Here is a 12,967-nt window from a genome sequence, read left to right on the forward strand (position 1 = left end):
CACGGCCGCTATAGATGGCTGCTTTGTCCGCTGTAACCGCCGGAGGTCAGCTCTGTGCCTGTAAGTACCCAGGTACCTCGCGGGGCACTCATCCAGTGCCCGCCAGGCGCAGCAGCTCCCGGATTGCTTCCATCAACAGGGCCAAAAATGTAAATTCAACTCACCAAATCACTCATACTACCCATTCCTATACACACTGTAATTTTCACTCCTCGTACAATGTCCTGCATCGTTCAATGGCGCGCTGATCTCCCGCCCCAGGGCTGGATCAGTGCGCGTGCCCAGGTACCTCAGAGCTACCAAGTACCTACCTCAGCTGCCACAAAGTCCCTCGACCTCGCGCCACCACGGACCAGCCGGCTTGTCATTCGTTGAGTCCTTGCCCATGCTGCAACCAACCTCAGCCCATCATCAACCTGCATCTTGATGACCGGTTCGTGACCCTTGTCCTCCCCCGATCTCATCCTTTTCCCATGCCTCATTGGTTGCCTTCATCCTCGCCATCTACCATCTCACCGGCTCTTGCTTCCACGACATCATCGGCCGACCTTCTGAAGCTCCAAGCTTCCCTCCAGCAACCTCATCCCTTTGCAAACAAAGAGCAACCCCGCCGCAGCCCTCTCCCAACCGCTCCTGCGTCCTCCCTTTGCCGCCAAAGCCGCGCCGATCCCGTCCCGCCTCGAAACTCGATGCCATTGCCCCCGCCCCCTCGCCATTGCGCCCCCTGCACCTGACAAGACAAGACACCATGGCCACGCTGAGCCAGGACGACGTCGAGAAGCTCTTCTCCGGCGCCCCCCAGTTCTTCGCCCGCAACGACGGACCCTTCATCGCCGTCCCCAACCCCTCGGTCGCCTTCCCCTTTGATGAGGACCTGCAGATCCGTGACCTGACGGACCACTGCCAGATCGAGGCCCGCGCCTGGAGCGGCGTCACCGCCCACCCCCACCTCACCCGCGACCTCAACCACGATGCCGAGGCCGCCGCCGAGCGCCGCCGCGCCGAGCGTCGCGGCCACGCCCACTTCTTCGTCCGCTGCCGCGAGCGCCCCAACATGCTCAGCCTCCAGGGGCTCGAGAAGGGCACCATGGGCTACCAGGCTGCCCTCGAGCTCGCCGTCAGCGATGCCCTCGAGGAGGAGCAGTTTGGCTTCGACAGCATCGGCAAGAAGGCCCGCGCCATCGTCGACGCGCGCGAGCACATGCTCAGCAACGACGGCTGGCTGCACCGCATCCCCGAGGCCGAGGTTCTCGGTCGCTTGCGCCGCAACGGTCACCTCTACCGTGAAAACGACCTCAAGAACCGCAAGTCCTCCGAGTCCTACAACGACCTGTTTGGCCACTTCATGCGACCCCGCTACATCTCCCTCGACAAGAAGGACAGCCAGAGCCTGACCAACCAGATCGTCGCCCTCCTCAAGTGCCTCGGAGCCGCCAACGTCTGGATCGACTTGTCCCACGTCGAATGGCGCATCCGTCTCGGCCAGATCCTCTGGGGCGAGCCGCACGGCGACCGCCTCGACGGCGATTCCAGCATACACAACACCGAGTGCTCCGACGAGATGGCCGAGGAAAAGTACTGGCTTCTGCTCCAGATTCTCATGGCCACCGAGCTTCTCATTCGCCTTGACGCCGTCACCCAGGGTGAGGAGTACGGCGCGGGGTCGTTTCGGCCGATGGACGTCGTCCAGTTCGAGCGCGCCGCCAACTCGACTGTTAAGTGGTCTCTGCTGCTTGCTCGCAGCTGGCTCGACAACATTGAGATTGTCGCAGATGGCGAGTCGACCCAGAGCGAAACGGCCAAGGAAGAAGCCGCCACCGGCGACCATGACGCCACCATCATGCAGAGCATCAAGACAAAAAGCGCCAGTTGGCTTGCCGCCATTGTGAGCCATATCCCCTTCAGCCACCACCGCAACCAAAACCACATGACACCGGCGTTTCCCGCGCGCCACTACGTCATCAAAGGGAGAAACGGACGGCGCCAAGTGGATGGGCTCATTCATTTTGCCAAGAAGCTGAGATGGCCGGGCATCGACGACTATGAAGCGCGCATCACTACCCACATGCGAGAAGCCATCAAGAGGAAACCAGACACCTCCATGTGCGACTGCGGCTATGACGCCAAGTCTGAAGGAGACTCGAAAGACGACTACTTTGGAACTTGGGACGTCACCTGCCAGCGCGGCAACCATAAAGAACGAGCGAGGGCCCGGCGCAGGCGACTAGCGGCAGCACTGCACCCGTCTGGATGGATGTCCAAGTCTTACATCTTTGGACTCATGCTGCCGGGCGATGGGCTGTCTCACTTTCTCATGGCGACGTTGCTGGAAAATGACGACGTCGCTATGAGCAAGCTCGGGTCCTTTGCGAATCTCTGTGGTGGGTTTGTCTACTCTGGAATGAGTTTTTGGAGCACATCGTGTATCCTCGGGCGCGTGCTCGCCGCCGGCAAGGGCTCTGCCGAATGCATGGGGTGGGTATCGACGGACATTGTGCCCATGGGCGTGCAGGAAGGCTGGCTCAACATTGACGTCAAAGACGTGGCTGGTAAGAGATGTCCTTCTTCCTTGTTAAATTAATTGCCAGCTGACACACAATAGAGGATGTTGCACATCTGGGTAAAAAATCTAGAATCTGGGCGAAACGGCGACTCGAACGGGACGCGTCCATTGTCGGCGACGGACAGGAGGACTCGGCATCCCCGGCTGACTTTACGATGCCCTGGGAGAACCGATACAAGAACCCGCCACCCAACGTACACGTCGACTTTGCGTCTCTACAGCTGTCCCCGTCGGCCCTGTCGTTACATCCCACGCCTCTGCCCGAGATTATGGCCACGCCACGCCACGAATCGGCACCGGCGCCGGATCTCTTTTCTCAGCCCGCCTCCCTGACTTTCCGCGTCGGCATCGACGGAGTGCCCGAGCGGCAGCACATCTTCTCGCTGCTGTACGACGTAAACTTTGTCAATGCCCATCCTTGCTCGCCCCCGCGCGGGGTGCGCTTCGTCAAGTCGCCGTCCAGCCCAACGATTCGCGAAATTGACGTGTCCGGAGAGGCATCCCTGGGCAATTCAGCGCGGGCTCTGCATCGCATGGGTACGTTTACTCCTATCAGCTTCCAAGGTCCTTTTTGCTGACGTAGCCTTAGGTCATCCACTACATAAATTCTTCAACTACAAGGTTATGCACATCTCCGAGGTACTTCAGAAGAAGCAGCTGCCGCTGTCCGAGCTCCTTGGCGCGGGCCACCCGGACAACAAGGCGCCCGGCAACGCGGTGCTCGTCATCGACTGCATGACGCAGCTTGTTGAGCTGCCACAGTCGCCGGTGCTCGAGCGGCTCGCCTCGCCGTCGTCGCCACACGCAGACCGCAAGCACAGCTTCTCCTTTGCCGCCCGGATGCACTACGAGTCACACAAGCGGCAGTCAGGCTCCGACCTGGAGATCTTGGTGCGCGCCCTGTGCTCCGAGCAAGGCTGGAACGCAATCATTAGCCGCCGCAAGCGAGGCTGCCTCGCGTGCGCGATCCGCGAGGCTGGGGCGCTGGGCTACAAGGTCATTGTGCGCGTGGACTGAGCCCGCGGGGCGTGCAAAAAAAAGCCCGATGTATCAATAACTCTTTATGATTTTTATACCATGTTACGAAGCGAAAATAGCATGTATTTTATCTATGTTAATTTAGTTAAAATATTACCTCCAATTCTACTCTTTCTCTTCACCTGCTAATAAGTTGATGTGGGTTGGTCTGCACTAGTGAGGCCGTTGGGGTCCGCATCTTGAAGCTACCGCTGTGCAACCCCAGAACCCAGGCCGACTTCCCTCGCACAACCTTCCTCCCATCAAGCCGGTTCATCAACCTCCACGCGAACAGTCACAATGGCGCCGACCAAGGACCTCCGTCGTGCGGAACTCAGTACGTTTGAACCTACCCAGCTGCGCCAATTGCGATGCGCCCGGCAGAGATGAATCAGGAGAACAGCGCAGCCGCACGCAGGTGTCGTTTGTACCAAGATGCTAACATAGCCGGCAGTCGTTCCGTACCAGGAGCCTGTTTCCAAGGGCGACAACCCCGAGTTCAGCTCGACGTTGTCGTCGACGATGCCGATGGCCGCCATGTTTACGCGCAACAAGTTTGTCGGCTGGTACGTTTTGCCACCCCCCCCCCCCCCCCCCCCGCACACGCACGCATGCACGCATGCACGCACGCACGCACAAAATGAAAGCAGCGCTCATGTTTTTGACTTGTTTCACAGGGCCGGCGTCGTCTTTTCCATCCAGAACTGGCTCGGCGAGAGCGCCGAGGCCAAGAAGAACGGCACGCCCGGCTACTTCAACGTCGGTCTTTCCGGTACGTCAACTTTGCCCACCCTCGGATAGATGCTTCAAACCCCTTCCTGCGCGCCCTTCTCTAACGCGCTGCGCAGTCATGGCGCTGGGCGTCACGTACATGCCTCTGTTCATGCCCCCGCCCGATCGCTCCGGCACCGCCACGGGTGCGCCTGCGCCGGCTCCCGCGTAACAAGGTCGAAGTCGTCGATTCGAACGAAATGACAATGAGGGATTCACGGAGATGCGAGTCGCACAGTATGGCGGCAGACGACGGGTGAGTGGGGTGGGCGATATGTACAATACAAAACTAAAGGCGCAACATGGCGAGCGCCTTGAAGAGCCATCATTAGATTGGTCATTGGAAAAATGAAATTCCTTCCGGGCATAGAATGCGTTTGCTATGCCGATGCTAAGGTTGGGAGACGACTGTGGCGTGTGTTTCCGTCGCCACCTACATCAATACATTAAAAGTACATATAAAACTGATCCCAAAAGCAATAGTGTCGAGCGTGTGGAGCTAAACGTATTTGAATCTCATGGTACTGCCCTTGGCTCTCTCACCCTTCAACAGTGGTTCCGTAGAAGAGTGAAGAGTCCGCTTGCTCGGCACCCCGCGCGGCTGCGAAGCGCAGTCAGCTTCTTCCTCGGCAGCATTCGGTTCTGCACCGCCATCTCTCGCCATCACCTCCTCCTCCTCCTCAGTAGCCACTGCGTGCCACCTTCTCCACTTGATGCAAAACATGAGCCCCATGCACAGCAGGAGGAGCGTCGTCGTCGACACGGCCATGACGAGACGGCCCGGATGCGCCGCACCCTTCTTGTCGATGCGCTCAATCGACCACGGATAGCAGTGGGACTTGACAATGACAAAGACGCCAAGGCCCATGTAGAGGAACGGTATGAGCCTCCTAGTGTGCTTTTGCGCCATGAGCAGCACGTGCTCCTCCTTCATGATGAGCAGCCCGACGAGGAACCACACGCCCAGCATGACGTAGAACACCGCGACATAGACGACGATCTCGACGCGCTTCGCCTGAGCAAAGAGCGGTATGTAGCTGCTGACGTTGTCCCCGCCGTTGATCAGCGTGATGGCGCCAACCTTGACTATGCTCCTGAACCAGGTGGACGCCGTCATCGGCAGCTCCGGCTGGTCTGCCTCGACGCAGCCAGTGGCGTCCCGGCCGAGGACCACGTCGAGAAGATTCCACAGCCCGAGGAGGAGCGGCAGGAAGCCCAGGAACCCGATCGGCTGCGGCGCCAGCGCCAGCGAGACGGCGAAGCCGACCAGGCTGACGGCCATGATGCCGGTGAACCCGGCGTACTGGCCGATGAGGATGGTCGCCGGCGTCAGGTGCGTGTTGGTCGCCGACTCGGCGAGGAAGGTGACGAGGACGAAGATGCCGTCGACGTTGGTCGCCGCGAAGGCGATGCACGCCGTGCCGATGGCGGCGCCTAGATTCATTGCCGGTGGTCGGCGGCGGAGGCTGGGTGAGGAAGAACTTGGATTTGTCGTCGCATTGTTGAGCCTTGGTAGTCTGATTGGCGACAGGTAAAGGAGCGACGCCAAACCGTTGATACTATGGCCCAATTGAAATACCGGGATGGCGTGTTTAGGGCCAGAGCCGCACGCACACGTACGCTCGGAGGCCTCCGCGGGGAGAGGACCACACCCTCACCTCCCAGCGGGATGCCGCTTGTCGATTCGGGCTACCGGCGTGCGTCAACTGCCTAAATAGATATTCTCGGTTATCTGTGGCGATGTTGGAGGAGGCAAAACCTTATTTACTTTAGCCAGGGATAGTTTGGATATGTGGCTGCACACTCGCCTTGTACATGAGAAGACGACGAAATAGTCACACGAAACGAATTCCGGGAATTTCATCTCGGCACACAGAAGGAAAATTGAACGAGTGAAAGCAGCGATGCTTCTATCAGAAGTGTGCACAAAATAATTCGTACCAGCTGTGGGGATGGGCAGCTGGATGCAGGAGGCGTCTGTGGTGTTGCTCGCTGTCGTCATGGATCCTGCGAGGTAACGCATTACCCAAGACCCCCGGATCGTCGAATCGATGAGCTGCAATGTAGAAATAGCATGTAAAAGAGAAATGCGAGGACTCCTTTGTTGGTCGGCCCCCAAGGCGGTTTCGGTCATTTTTGAACCTTGAAGGCGGCTGTTGCCTTGTCGATCGATCGATGGGCATTGCGGGCGCTCTTTGCTGAGGAAGTGGTGGCTGGATGTTCCGCGTCTATCCCATCCATGCCAGCCTCGCTCTGTCATCTTTGTACCGTATCCTCTGGACTGCCAGCTCTGACGCGTCGGTCCACTACCAAACACTCTGGGGGTAAATCACTAGACGCCCAGAGATACCAGCATTGTGCCTGCTTGGATAACTTGCAGCGCCTAATTGACTCTCGCAGGCTCTTTCAACATGGCGCCCAACATTCTTTCCGCTTTATCCAAGTACCAAATAGACAACTTTTTTCGCGAACACTCCTCTGTCACACAAGAGTCTTGTGACGCAAAGGCTGAAGAGATACTCGGCCGCTCCGTCACTCCAACCGCAAGCCAGGGAGGAAGCAGATATACTGTGGCCGACGATCGTCTTGTTGTTCAGTTCCGGACTCTGCGGGCGCTGTCCTAGACATGAGATCACTCGCATCTATTGGGGCGGCTTATCGCGGGTTTGTACCACATCACAAGTACCACGGCGACTTTGGCGGCACCAAGGTCTATACCATGAATAACATGGGCGGAGTCTGCGCATACATAGCGCTAAAAGAGCTGCAGAGCAACAATTATCGTCTTCTATGGGTGACTCTAGATGACTATGCGCGGTTTGCCGCCATCATGTAGCCCAAGATCAAGCTCCAAGCTCAGAATTAACCTTGCACCGTAGGTTCTTTGCATCCGCTTACCACAACCCGCCTACTCAGATGGTACGCCCAGACCCCGAGCAGCTGTTGCAGAAATACGCCTCACAGCTTCGACAACTACGTCAGGAGCTCCCGGTGTCTTTTCACTCCCACCTAGATGCGATTATCCCCGAGCTCCCGAGTCTATTCACCGACGGCTGGCCATTTGTGCCCAATCACACTGACCTTTATGAGAACAACATCCATGTTGATGCCAGTACCGGAAGGATCACAGGCATTTGCGATTGGGGAGGCGCCGAGGTCAGTCCCTTTGGCCTGTCGCTTGGCTACCTTGAGATTTTGCTCGGGACTCTCATCAGCAGGGGAGAATTTTGGCGCTACCACTCGAACCATGGCGAGCTTCGGGAGCATTTTTGGGCGAGATTCTATCACTACCTGGGTCCCGTATCCGCCGATGGTAAGCGAACAATTGAGGCTTCCACCCTCATAGGCCTCTTCCTATCCAATTGTTTCGGACTTGACGGAGTGGCTGTCGAAGGGAGTGAAAGCTTGGGCTTTCTTGGCGCGGTTTTGCGAGACAGCAAGCTACCTCTAACATCGCGGTAGAATAAATGAACAAACGGGGCCAAGATAGCGATATGGACATATTTGATTTGTATTTGCTCTATTCCATGCCCTTCAGAGCCTTAGATGTGGCTGGCTATGCTGCTTGAAGCCATTCTCGGCAAGGACATGACGCGAATGTATATGCCCCAGTTCTCCTTTCTCAGACTTCCGTCATGGTAGCGTTTTGTACAACTAATTCGGAAAGGGTATCTTAAATCGCGTATGTAATGTTATGGATGCCATCGCGTGGGCACCGCCTCCTGCATTCATCTCTTCCCCGTGTCGGGGGCTTAGCCGGTCTCAAGAAGTAGGGGTATCGTGGATGACTGTCAAGAGGTATTTTGGGTCCAGCACAATGACGATCTCGTGCTTCTTCGTTCGTAGTCGCAGCAGTCGCAGCTCGTCCTAGTAGTTGGTCAGCACCCCCCCTCGCTGGCACGCTCTGCGCAGGTCTGCTCTCGGCATCAACGTACATCTTTGTCCATTTCCTCCACCATCTCACCCGAGCTGTTGACAAACTTCCAGATCATGGCCGCAAAGTCGTCGATGCCCTTAGAGGTACTCTCCTCGGCCGCTGCCGGCTCGTTTGAGAAGGACGCTGCCGTCGAGGCCGTCCGCGACTGTGTCGTCCCCAGCACCGAGATGTCACCGCTCGTCTTGAGGATCGAGCCGCTCCCCCTGTCAATGACGATGCTGGCCTTGACGCCGGGCTTCTTAGACAGGCGCGACAGCTTCTCGTCCAAGATGGCACTGTTTCCCTAAAAATAGCCCAAAGTCAGTAGGAACCGGCCGGCGTTGAATGTATACGCATCTGCGCCCTTCGTCTGACGTACGTTGGTCACATCGGCCATCATGATGCGGTAGTAGCTCCTGCGAATATGTTTAGAAAATGCGAGGCTTGGTCATGACAAGCTATCGTCGGGCCCCCATCCAGGATGTTCCTTTGGTGGGGAGAGTGGGTGCAGTGACGATGCGCCAGCGCCAGCTCCAATTCTGCCTAGCGACACCGCCAAAATTTCCTGCCCCTCTACGTTACAAGATGTCAAACCCAAGGTCTTGAATAATTACAATCTTTGTGAATACGACGACTGATACGAGTATTATTGCCTTCAAATTTCTACATCCGTCACAATGGGCTCCAGTATGAAGAAAAAGAAGGAGAAGCAAAAGGACTTCCAAGTATGCGCTATGCTAGACTTTGGCGATACCGCTGCTAACCAGGGCAGAAAACAAAATTGAAAGTCGGAAAGACCAAGGCCAAGGCCTCCAATTTTACAGATACTAGCTTCAAGTCGAAAGGTACTATTCCCTCTATATTCCTCTTTATGCGTCGCTGACGATTTCCAGCAATTGTTATGGGACACCAGTCCTTGTCGACAGAAGCACCAGACGTCATCCAGCAGTTCAAGCACAACCTCTCCCTCGCCTCCTCCCGCTCCGACAAGCAGCGCAAAGATGCTCTCGCCTACCTCACCAGTCAACTCGCCCTCGACCCGCCCGTCAATCCTGTCGGCACCGCTGCCGTCCTCACAAAGCTCGTCCCCCTCCTCTCCGACAGCGCGACGCCCGTCCGCCAGCAGCTGCTCAAGCTGCTGCGCGTGCTGCCCGGCCGCGACGTCCCGCCCGTCATCGAGCACACCATCATGTTTATCCGCGCGGGCATGACGCACCTCTCGAGCGACATCAGCGGCGACGCCCTCGCAGCCATGGACTGGCTGCTTGACGTCGCCGCCGACGAGCTCGTGACGTGCCCCGGCGGCTGGGTGCGCACGCTGACGACGTTTTGCGCCGTCATGGGCTGGGCCGTGGCCTCATCAACTAAAGGATGGACGGCGGCGGCCAACGCCCGGACGACGCTCAAGCCCAAGGACGCGCAGAACCGCGCCAAGCAGATAGCGACGCTGGCCAGGTTCCTGCAGGCCGGCTTCAGGGACGAGGTAGCCGCCGAGCCGACGAGCGCACAGTTCTGGGATAATTTATATAGGATGCCACGCTCGGGAAACGCGTTCGAGTATCTGAACCTGTTCGTGGCACAGCGAGACGAGGATGCGGAGATGTACCCCAATAAAGAGGCTAGACAGCAGATCTTTCACAAGCGCTTTTTGGACGCGATTTTGAAAGGGATAGACCAGGCCAAGAAAGAGGGAGGCGTCACGGGGCGAGCAGCGGTTGGGTTAGAGCAAGTGCTCGCAAAGGGTATGAAGGATTTCGAGGTATCGACAGCACTGGATACGCAGGACTTGTTGGATTTATGGTGATGGGATACACGATGAAGAAGCTAAGAGCCCGAGTACAAACATCCAATACGTTAGAGCATCGGGAGATGATGTTATCCTTCTCTGGGCGCGCAAGGATTCACATACCACTCACTGTGCCAGCACTCTCGCAAAACTTCGAGGTTGGCTAATAACACACATGGTAATAAAGGCTTAAATAACAACAATATGCATGTAAAGAATACATTCAATCTATTTCATTTAAGTTTATTACAAACAGAAATTATAAGCCTCTCAAAAATTAAAAAATAGTATCAAAATCCCAAGTTGGAATCGCGTGCAAACGGATGAAGCTGCAGCTGGCAGCTGGCAGCTAGCAGCCGCCAGCTGGCAACAGCACCTGTTGTTTACCTATTTCAACGCGCGCGCATTGATTTTCTTTCCCTCTTCTTCTTCCTCCCTCATATCACTCTCTTCATAACTGTGATGCTCGAACTTTGGCCCTCTTCCCTCAAGCTCTTCCCTCTCATCTACCCGCTTCAAGGTCTGTCCTGCTTCCTGCCTCCATTCGCAATCCCGCGCCCCTTCCCCCATCTGACATCTGGCAGTACTCATCATTACGATATCGTTTCTGATTCAAAATGGATTCTGGGTACGCTCAGGCTGCCTTGAATCAAACCGCTGGCGATGAGCCACCACCAGCCGGCGCAACCGACGCTGGCATCATCTCTTCCGACGCCTTTGACGGAAGTGCCCCGATCTACCAATGGAATGACGAGTACGGAGACGTTGGCCCAAAAATAGAAGGCCTGGAGCTCGAGCTCTTTGGTGATCCGGCTACTCGCCACGAGCGAATGGGCCTTGACTTCCGACGGTTCGTTTGACTGGCTCCCATCTACTTCCCCTGCTAACATGTTCAAGCATCGAAAGCATTGAGGTTAAGCAGGAAGGCCCAGTCAAGATCGAGCCCATCAAGACCTTCAGAGACGCAGGCCTGCACCCCGTCATGTTGGAGAACGTCAAGTTGGCAGGTTATGATTATCCCACTCCGATTCAGAAGTTTACCATCCCAGCCATCGTCCAAGGTCGGGATGTAATCGGCATTGCCCAGACTGGTACGTGTTTTCCCTTTTTCGCTTTGATGTTATCTAACACATCTCTAATAGGATCGGGTAAAACGGCTGCCTATTTGATTCCCATCCTGAGCCGTCTCATGGGTAAGGCAAAGAAGCTTGCCGCACCTCGCCCAAACCCCGCAACCTTTTGCAAGGGCAGAGACGAGGTTACTGCGGAACCTTTGGTTCTCATTGTATCTCCAACGCGCGAATTGGCCGTTCAGATCTTCAATGAGGCCCGCAAGTTCTGCTACCGCACCATGCTGCGCCCTGGTGTCGTTTATGGCGGCGTTCCCGTGGCTGAGCAAGTTCACCTGCTCAATCGCGGCTGTGACGTGCTCATTGGAACTCCTGGACGACTTGTCGGCTTTATCAACAAGCCTCGTGACTTGACCTTGCGGCGTCTAAAGTATTTGATCATTGACGAGGCGGACGAGATGCTTGACATTGGCTGGCAGGAAGATCTCCAGAAAATCATACTCGGCGGAGGTAAGCGCATCTGTTTCACTTTTATCCTCACTATCTAATATTTTCTAGACCAAGACGAGGGCAATGTCAAGTACGGTCTCTTTTCTGCCACCTTTCCCAAGCTGGCTCGTGACTTGGCCAAGGAGCACCTTGCCGCTGCCCACGTTCGATTCCGTGTCGGCCGTGCTGGGAGCACAACTGAGAACATTAAGCAAATTGTTCTCAAGGTCGAGCCTCATGAGAAGCGCAATACCCTTATTGCACTTCTCAACGAGATGCACGGCGTGAGAACAATCATCTTTGCAAACAGCCGCCAAGAAGTTGACTGTCTTGACGACTTCCTGTTCAACATGAAGCTCCCCGTGACTTCCATGCACAGCGATCGAACTCAGCTGGAGCGCGAGGCCGCCATGCGTTCGTTCCGCGCCGGAACTGCTCCCATCTTGATTGCAACTGGAGTCACAGCTCGAGGCATTGATGTGCGCAACGTGATGCACGTCATCAACTATGATCTGCCTTCCATGGATCATGGCGGTATCGAAGAATACACGCACCGAATTGGTATGTATTTCGCCTTTCCTCGCTGCGGCATTAGCTAACGCTCCCAGGACGAACGGGTCGTATTGGTCACCGTGGTGTTGCCACATCTCTCTTCACGGATAGAGATGAGGCGATTGCCAGCGTCCTGACTCGCACTCTTCTGGAGACCAAGCAGGACATCCCGGAGTTCTTGGAGATTTACAAACCCGCCGAGACTGGCAAGATCCAGTTTGAGACGGAGTCCGACTTTGATCCAAACGAAGTAGCTGGTCGAGATGTCGGCGATGTCCCAGCTTCCAACGAGACGATCGAGCCTTCCGGTTGGGGTCAGCAGCCTCAAGCTGTCACCGGCACCAACGGTGCTATTCCTCAGGGCGGCTGGGGCGAACAGCCCATTTCGCAGCCCGCTGTGCAGCCCGTTCCCGCCCAGCTCAATCCTGCTGCCAACGGCTGGGCACCTCCACCAGGTACTCCTCCTCCGGCGTACCCTCCCTCGACTAATGCTGTTCCTCAGAGCGGCCGGGGTGGACAGCCCGTTTCACAACCCAGTGTGCAGCCCGTTGCCGCCCAGCCAGGCGCCGTCGCCAATGGCTGGGGAGCTCCGCCAAGTGCTCCTCCTCCCGTCCCCGTCCAGGCAGTCCAGGCTAACAATGGCTGGGGACCTCCCCCAATTGCTCCGGCGCAGATCCCCCCTGCTCCAAGCTCCGGCGGCTGGGGAGGCCCTCCCCCGCCAGCAGCTGGCCCGCCGGCCCCCGCCGCCCGTGCACCTCAGGCCTGGGGAACTGGTACCCCTCTGGCCTCTTGGTAAGGCTGAC

At 56.7% G+C, this 12,967-nt stretch overlaps 6 protein-coding genes across 6 annotated transcripts; 4 read left to right on the forward strand and 2 right to left on the reverse strand.

Annotated features, from left to right (window-relative positions):
* Nucleotides 1-748: 748 nt before the first annotated feature.
* ISF_01249 (hypothetical protein) lies at nt 749-3,580 on the forward strand (the record flags this gene model as incomplete). Its single annotated transcript, XM_018844856.1, has 3 exons — nt 749-2,549; nt 2,603-3,100; nt 3,153-3,580. 3 exons carry the CDS (start codon nt 749-751, stop codon nt 3,578-3,580), a joined length of 2,727 nt encoding a protein of 908 aa, XP_018707622.1.
* A 300-nt stretch (nt 3,581-3,880) lies between these two features.
* On the forward strand, nt 3,881-4,523 carry ISF_01250 (hypothetical protein; the record flags this gene model as incomplete). Its single annotated transcript, XM_018844857.1, has 4 exons — nt 3,881-3,917; nt 4,035-4,146; nt 4,258-4,352; nt 4,429-4,523. The coding sequence occupies 4 exons, from the start codon at nt 3,881-3,883 to the stop codon at nt 4,521-4,523; spliced, it is 339 nt and encodes a 112-aa protein (XP_018707623.1).
* Nucleotides 4,524-4,850: 327 nt separating this feature from the next.
* Nucleotides 4,851-5,795, reverse strand: ISF_01251 (Cadmium resistance transporter; the record flags this gene model as incomplete). Its single annotated transcript, XM_018844858.1, has 1 exon — nt 4,851-5,795. One exon carries the CDS (start codon nt 5,793-5,795, stop codon nt 4,851-4,853), a length of 945 nt encoding a protein of 314 aa, XP_018707624.1.
* A 2,318-nt stretch (nt 5,796-8,113) lies between these two features.
* Nucleotides 8,114-8,664, reverse strand: ISF_01252 (Dynein light chain-related protein; the record flags this gene model as incomplete). Its single annotated transcript, XM_018844859.1, has 3 exons — nt 8,114-8,218; nt 8,287-8,571; nt 8,647-8,664. 3 exons carry the CDS (start codon nt 8,662-8,664, stop codon nt 8,114-8,116), a joined length of 408 nt encoding a protein of 135 aa, XP_018707625.1.
* Nucleotides 8,665-8,944: 280 nt separating this feature from the next.
* Nucleotides 8,945-10,071, forward strand: ISF_01253 (hypothetical protein; the record flags this gene model as incomplete). The annotated part of the gene is made up of 3 exons (XM_018844860.1): nt 8,945-8,992; nt 9,040-9,112; nt 9,161-10,071. The coding sequence occupies 3 exons, from the start codon at nt 8,945-8,947 to the stop codon at nt 10,069-10,071; spliced, it is 1,032 nt and encodes a 343-aa protein (XP_018707626.1).
* A 599-nt stretch (nt 10,072-10,670) lies between these two features.
* On the forward strand, nt 10,671-12,960 carry ISF_01254 (DEAD-like helicase; the record flags this gene model as incomplete). Its single annotated transcript, XM_018844861.1, has 5 exons — nt 10,671-10,903; nt 10,951-11,144; nt 11,196-11,633; nt 11,682-12,173; nt 12,221-12,960. 5 exons carry the CDS (start codon nt 10,671-10,673, stop codon nt 12,958-12,960), a joined length of 2,097 nt encoding a protein of 698 aa, XP_018707627.1.
* Between the last annotated feature and the right edge of the window lie 7 nt (nt 12,961-12,967).

This window comes from Cordyceps fumosorosea, assembly GCF_001636725.1.
Source record: "Cordyceps fumosorosea ARSEF 2679 chromosome Unknown scaffold_2, whole genome shotgun sequence".
In the NCBI taxonomy this organism is placed as follows: domain Eukaryota; kingdom Fungi; phylum Ascomycota; class Sordariomycetes; order Hypocreales; family Cordycipitaceae; genus Cordyceps; species Cordyceps fumosorosea.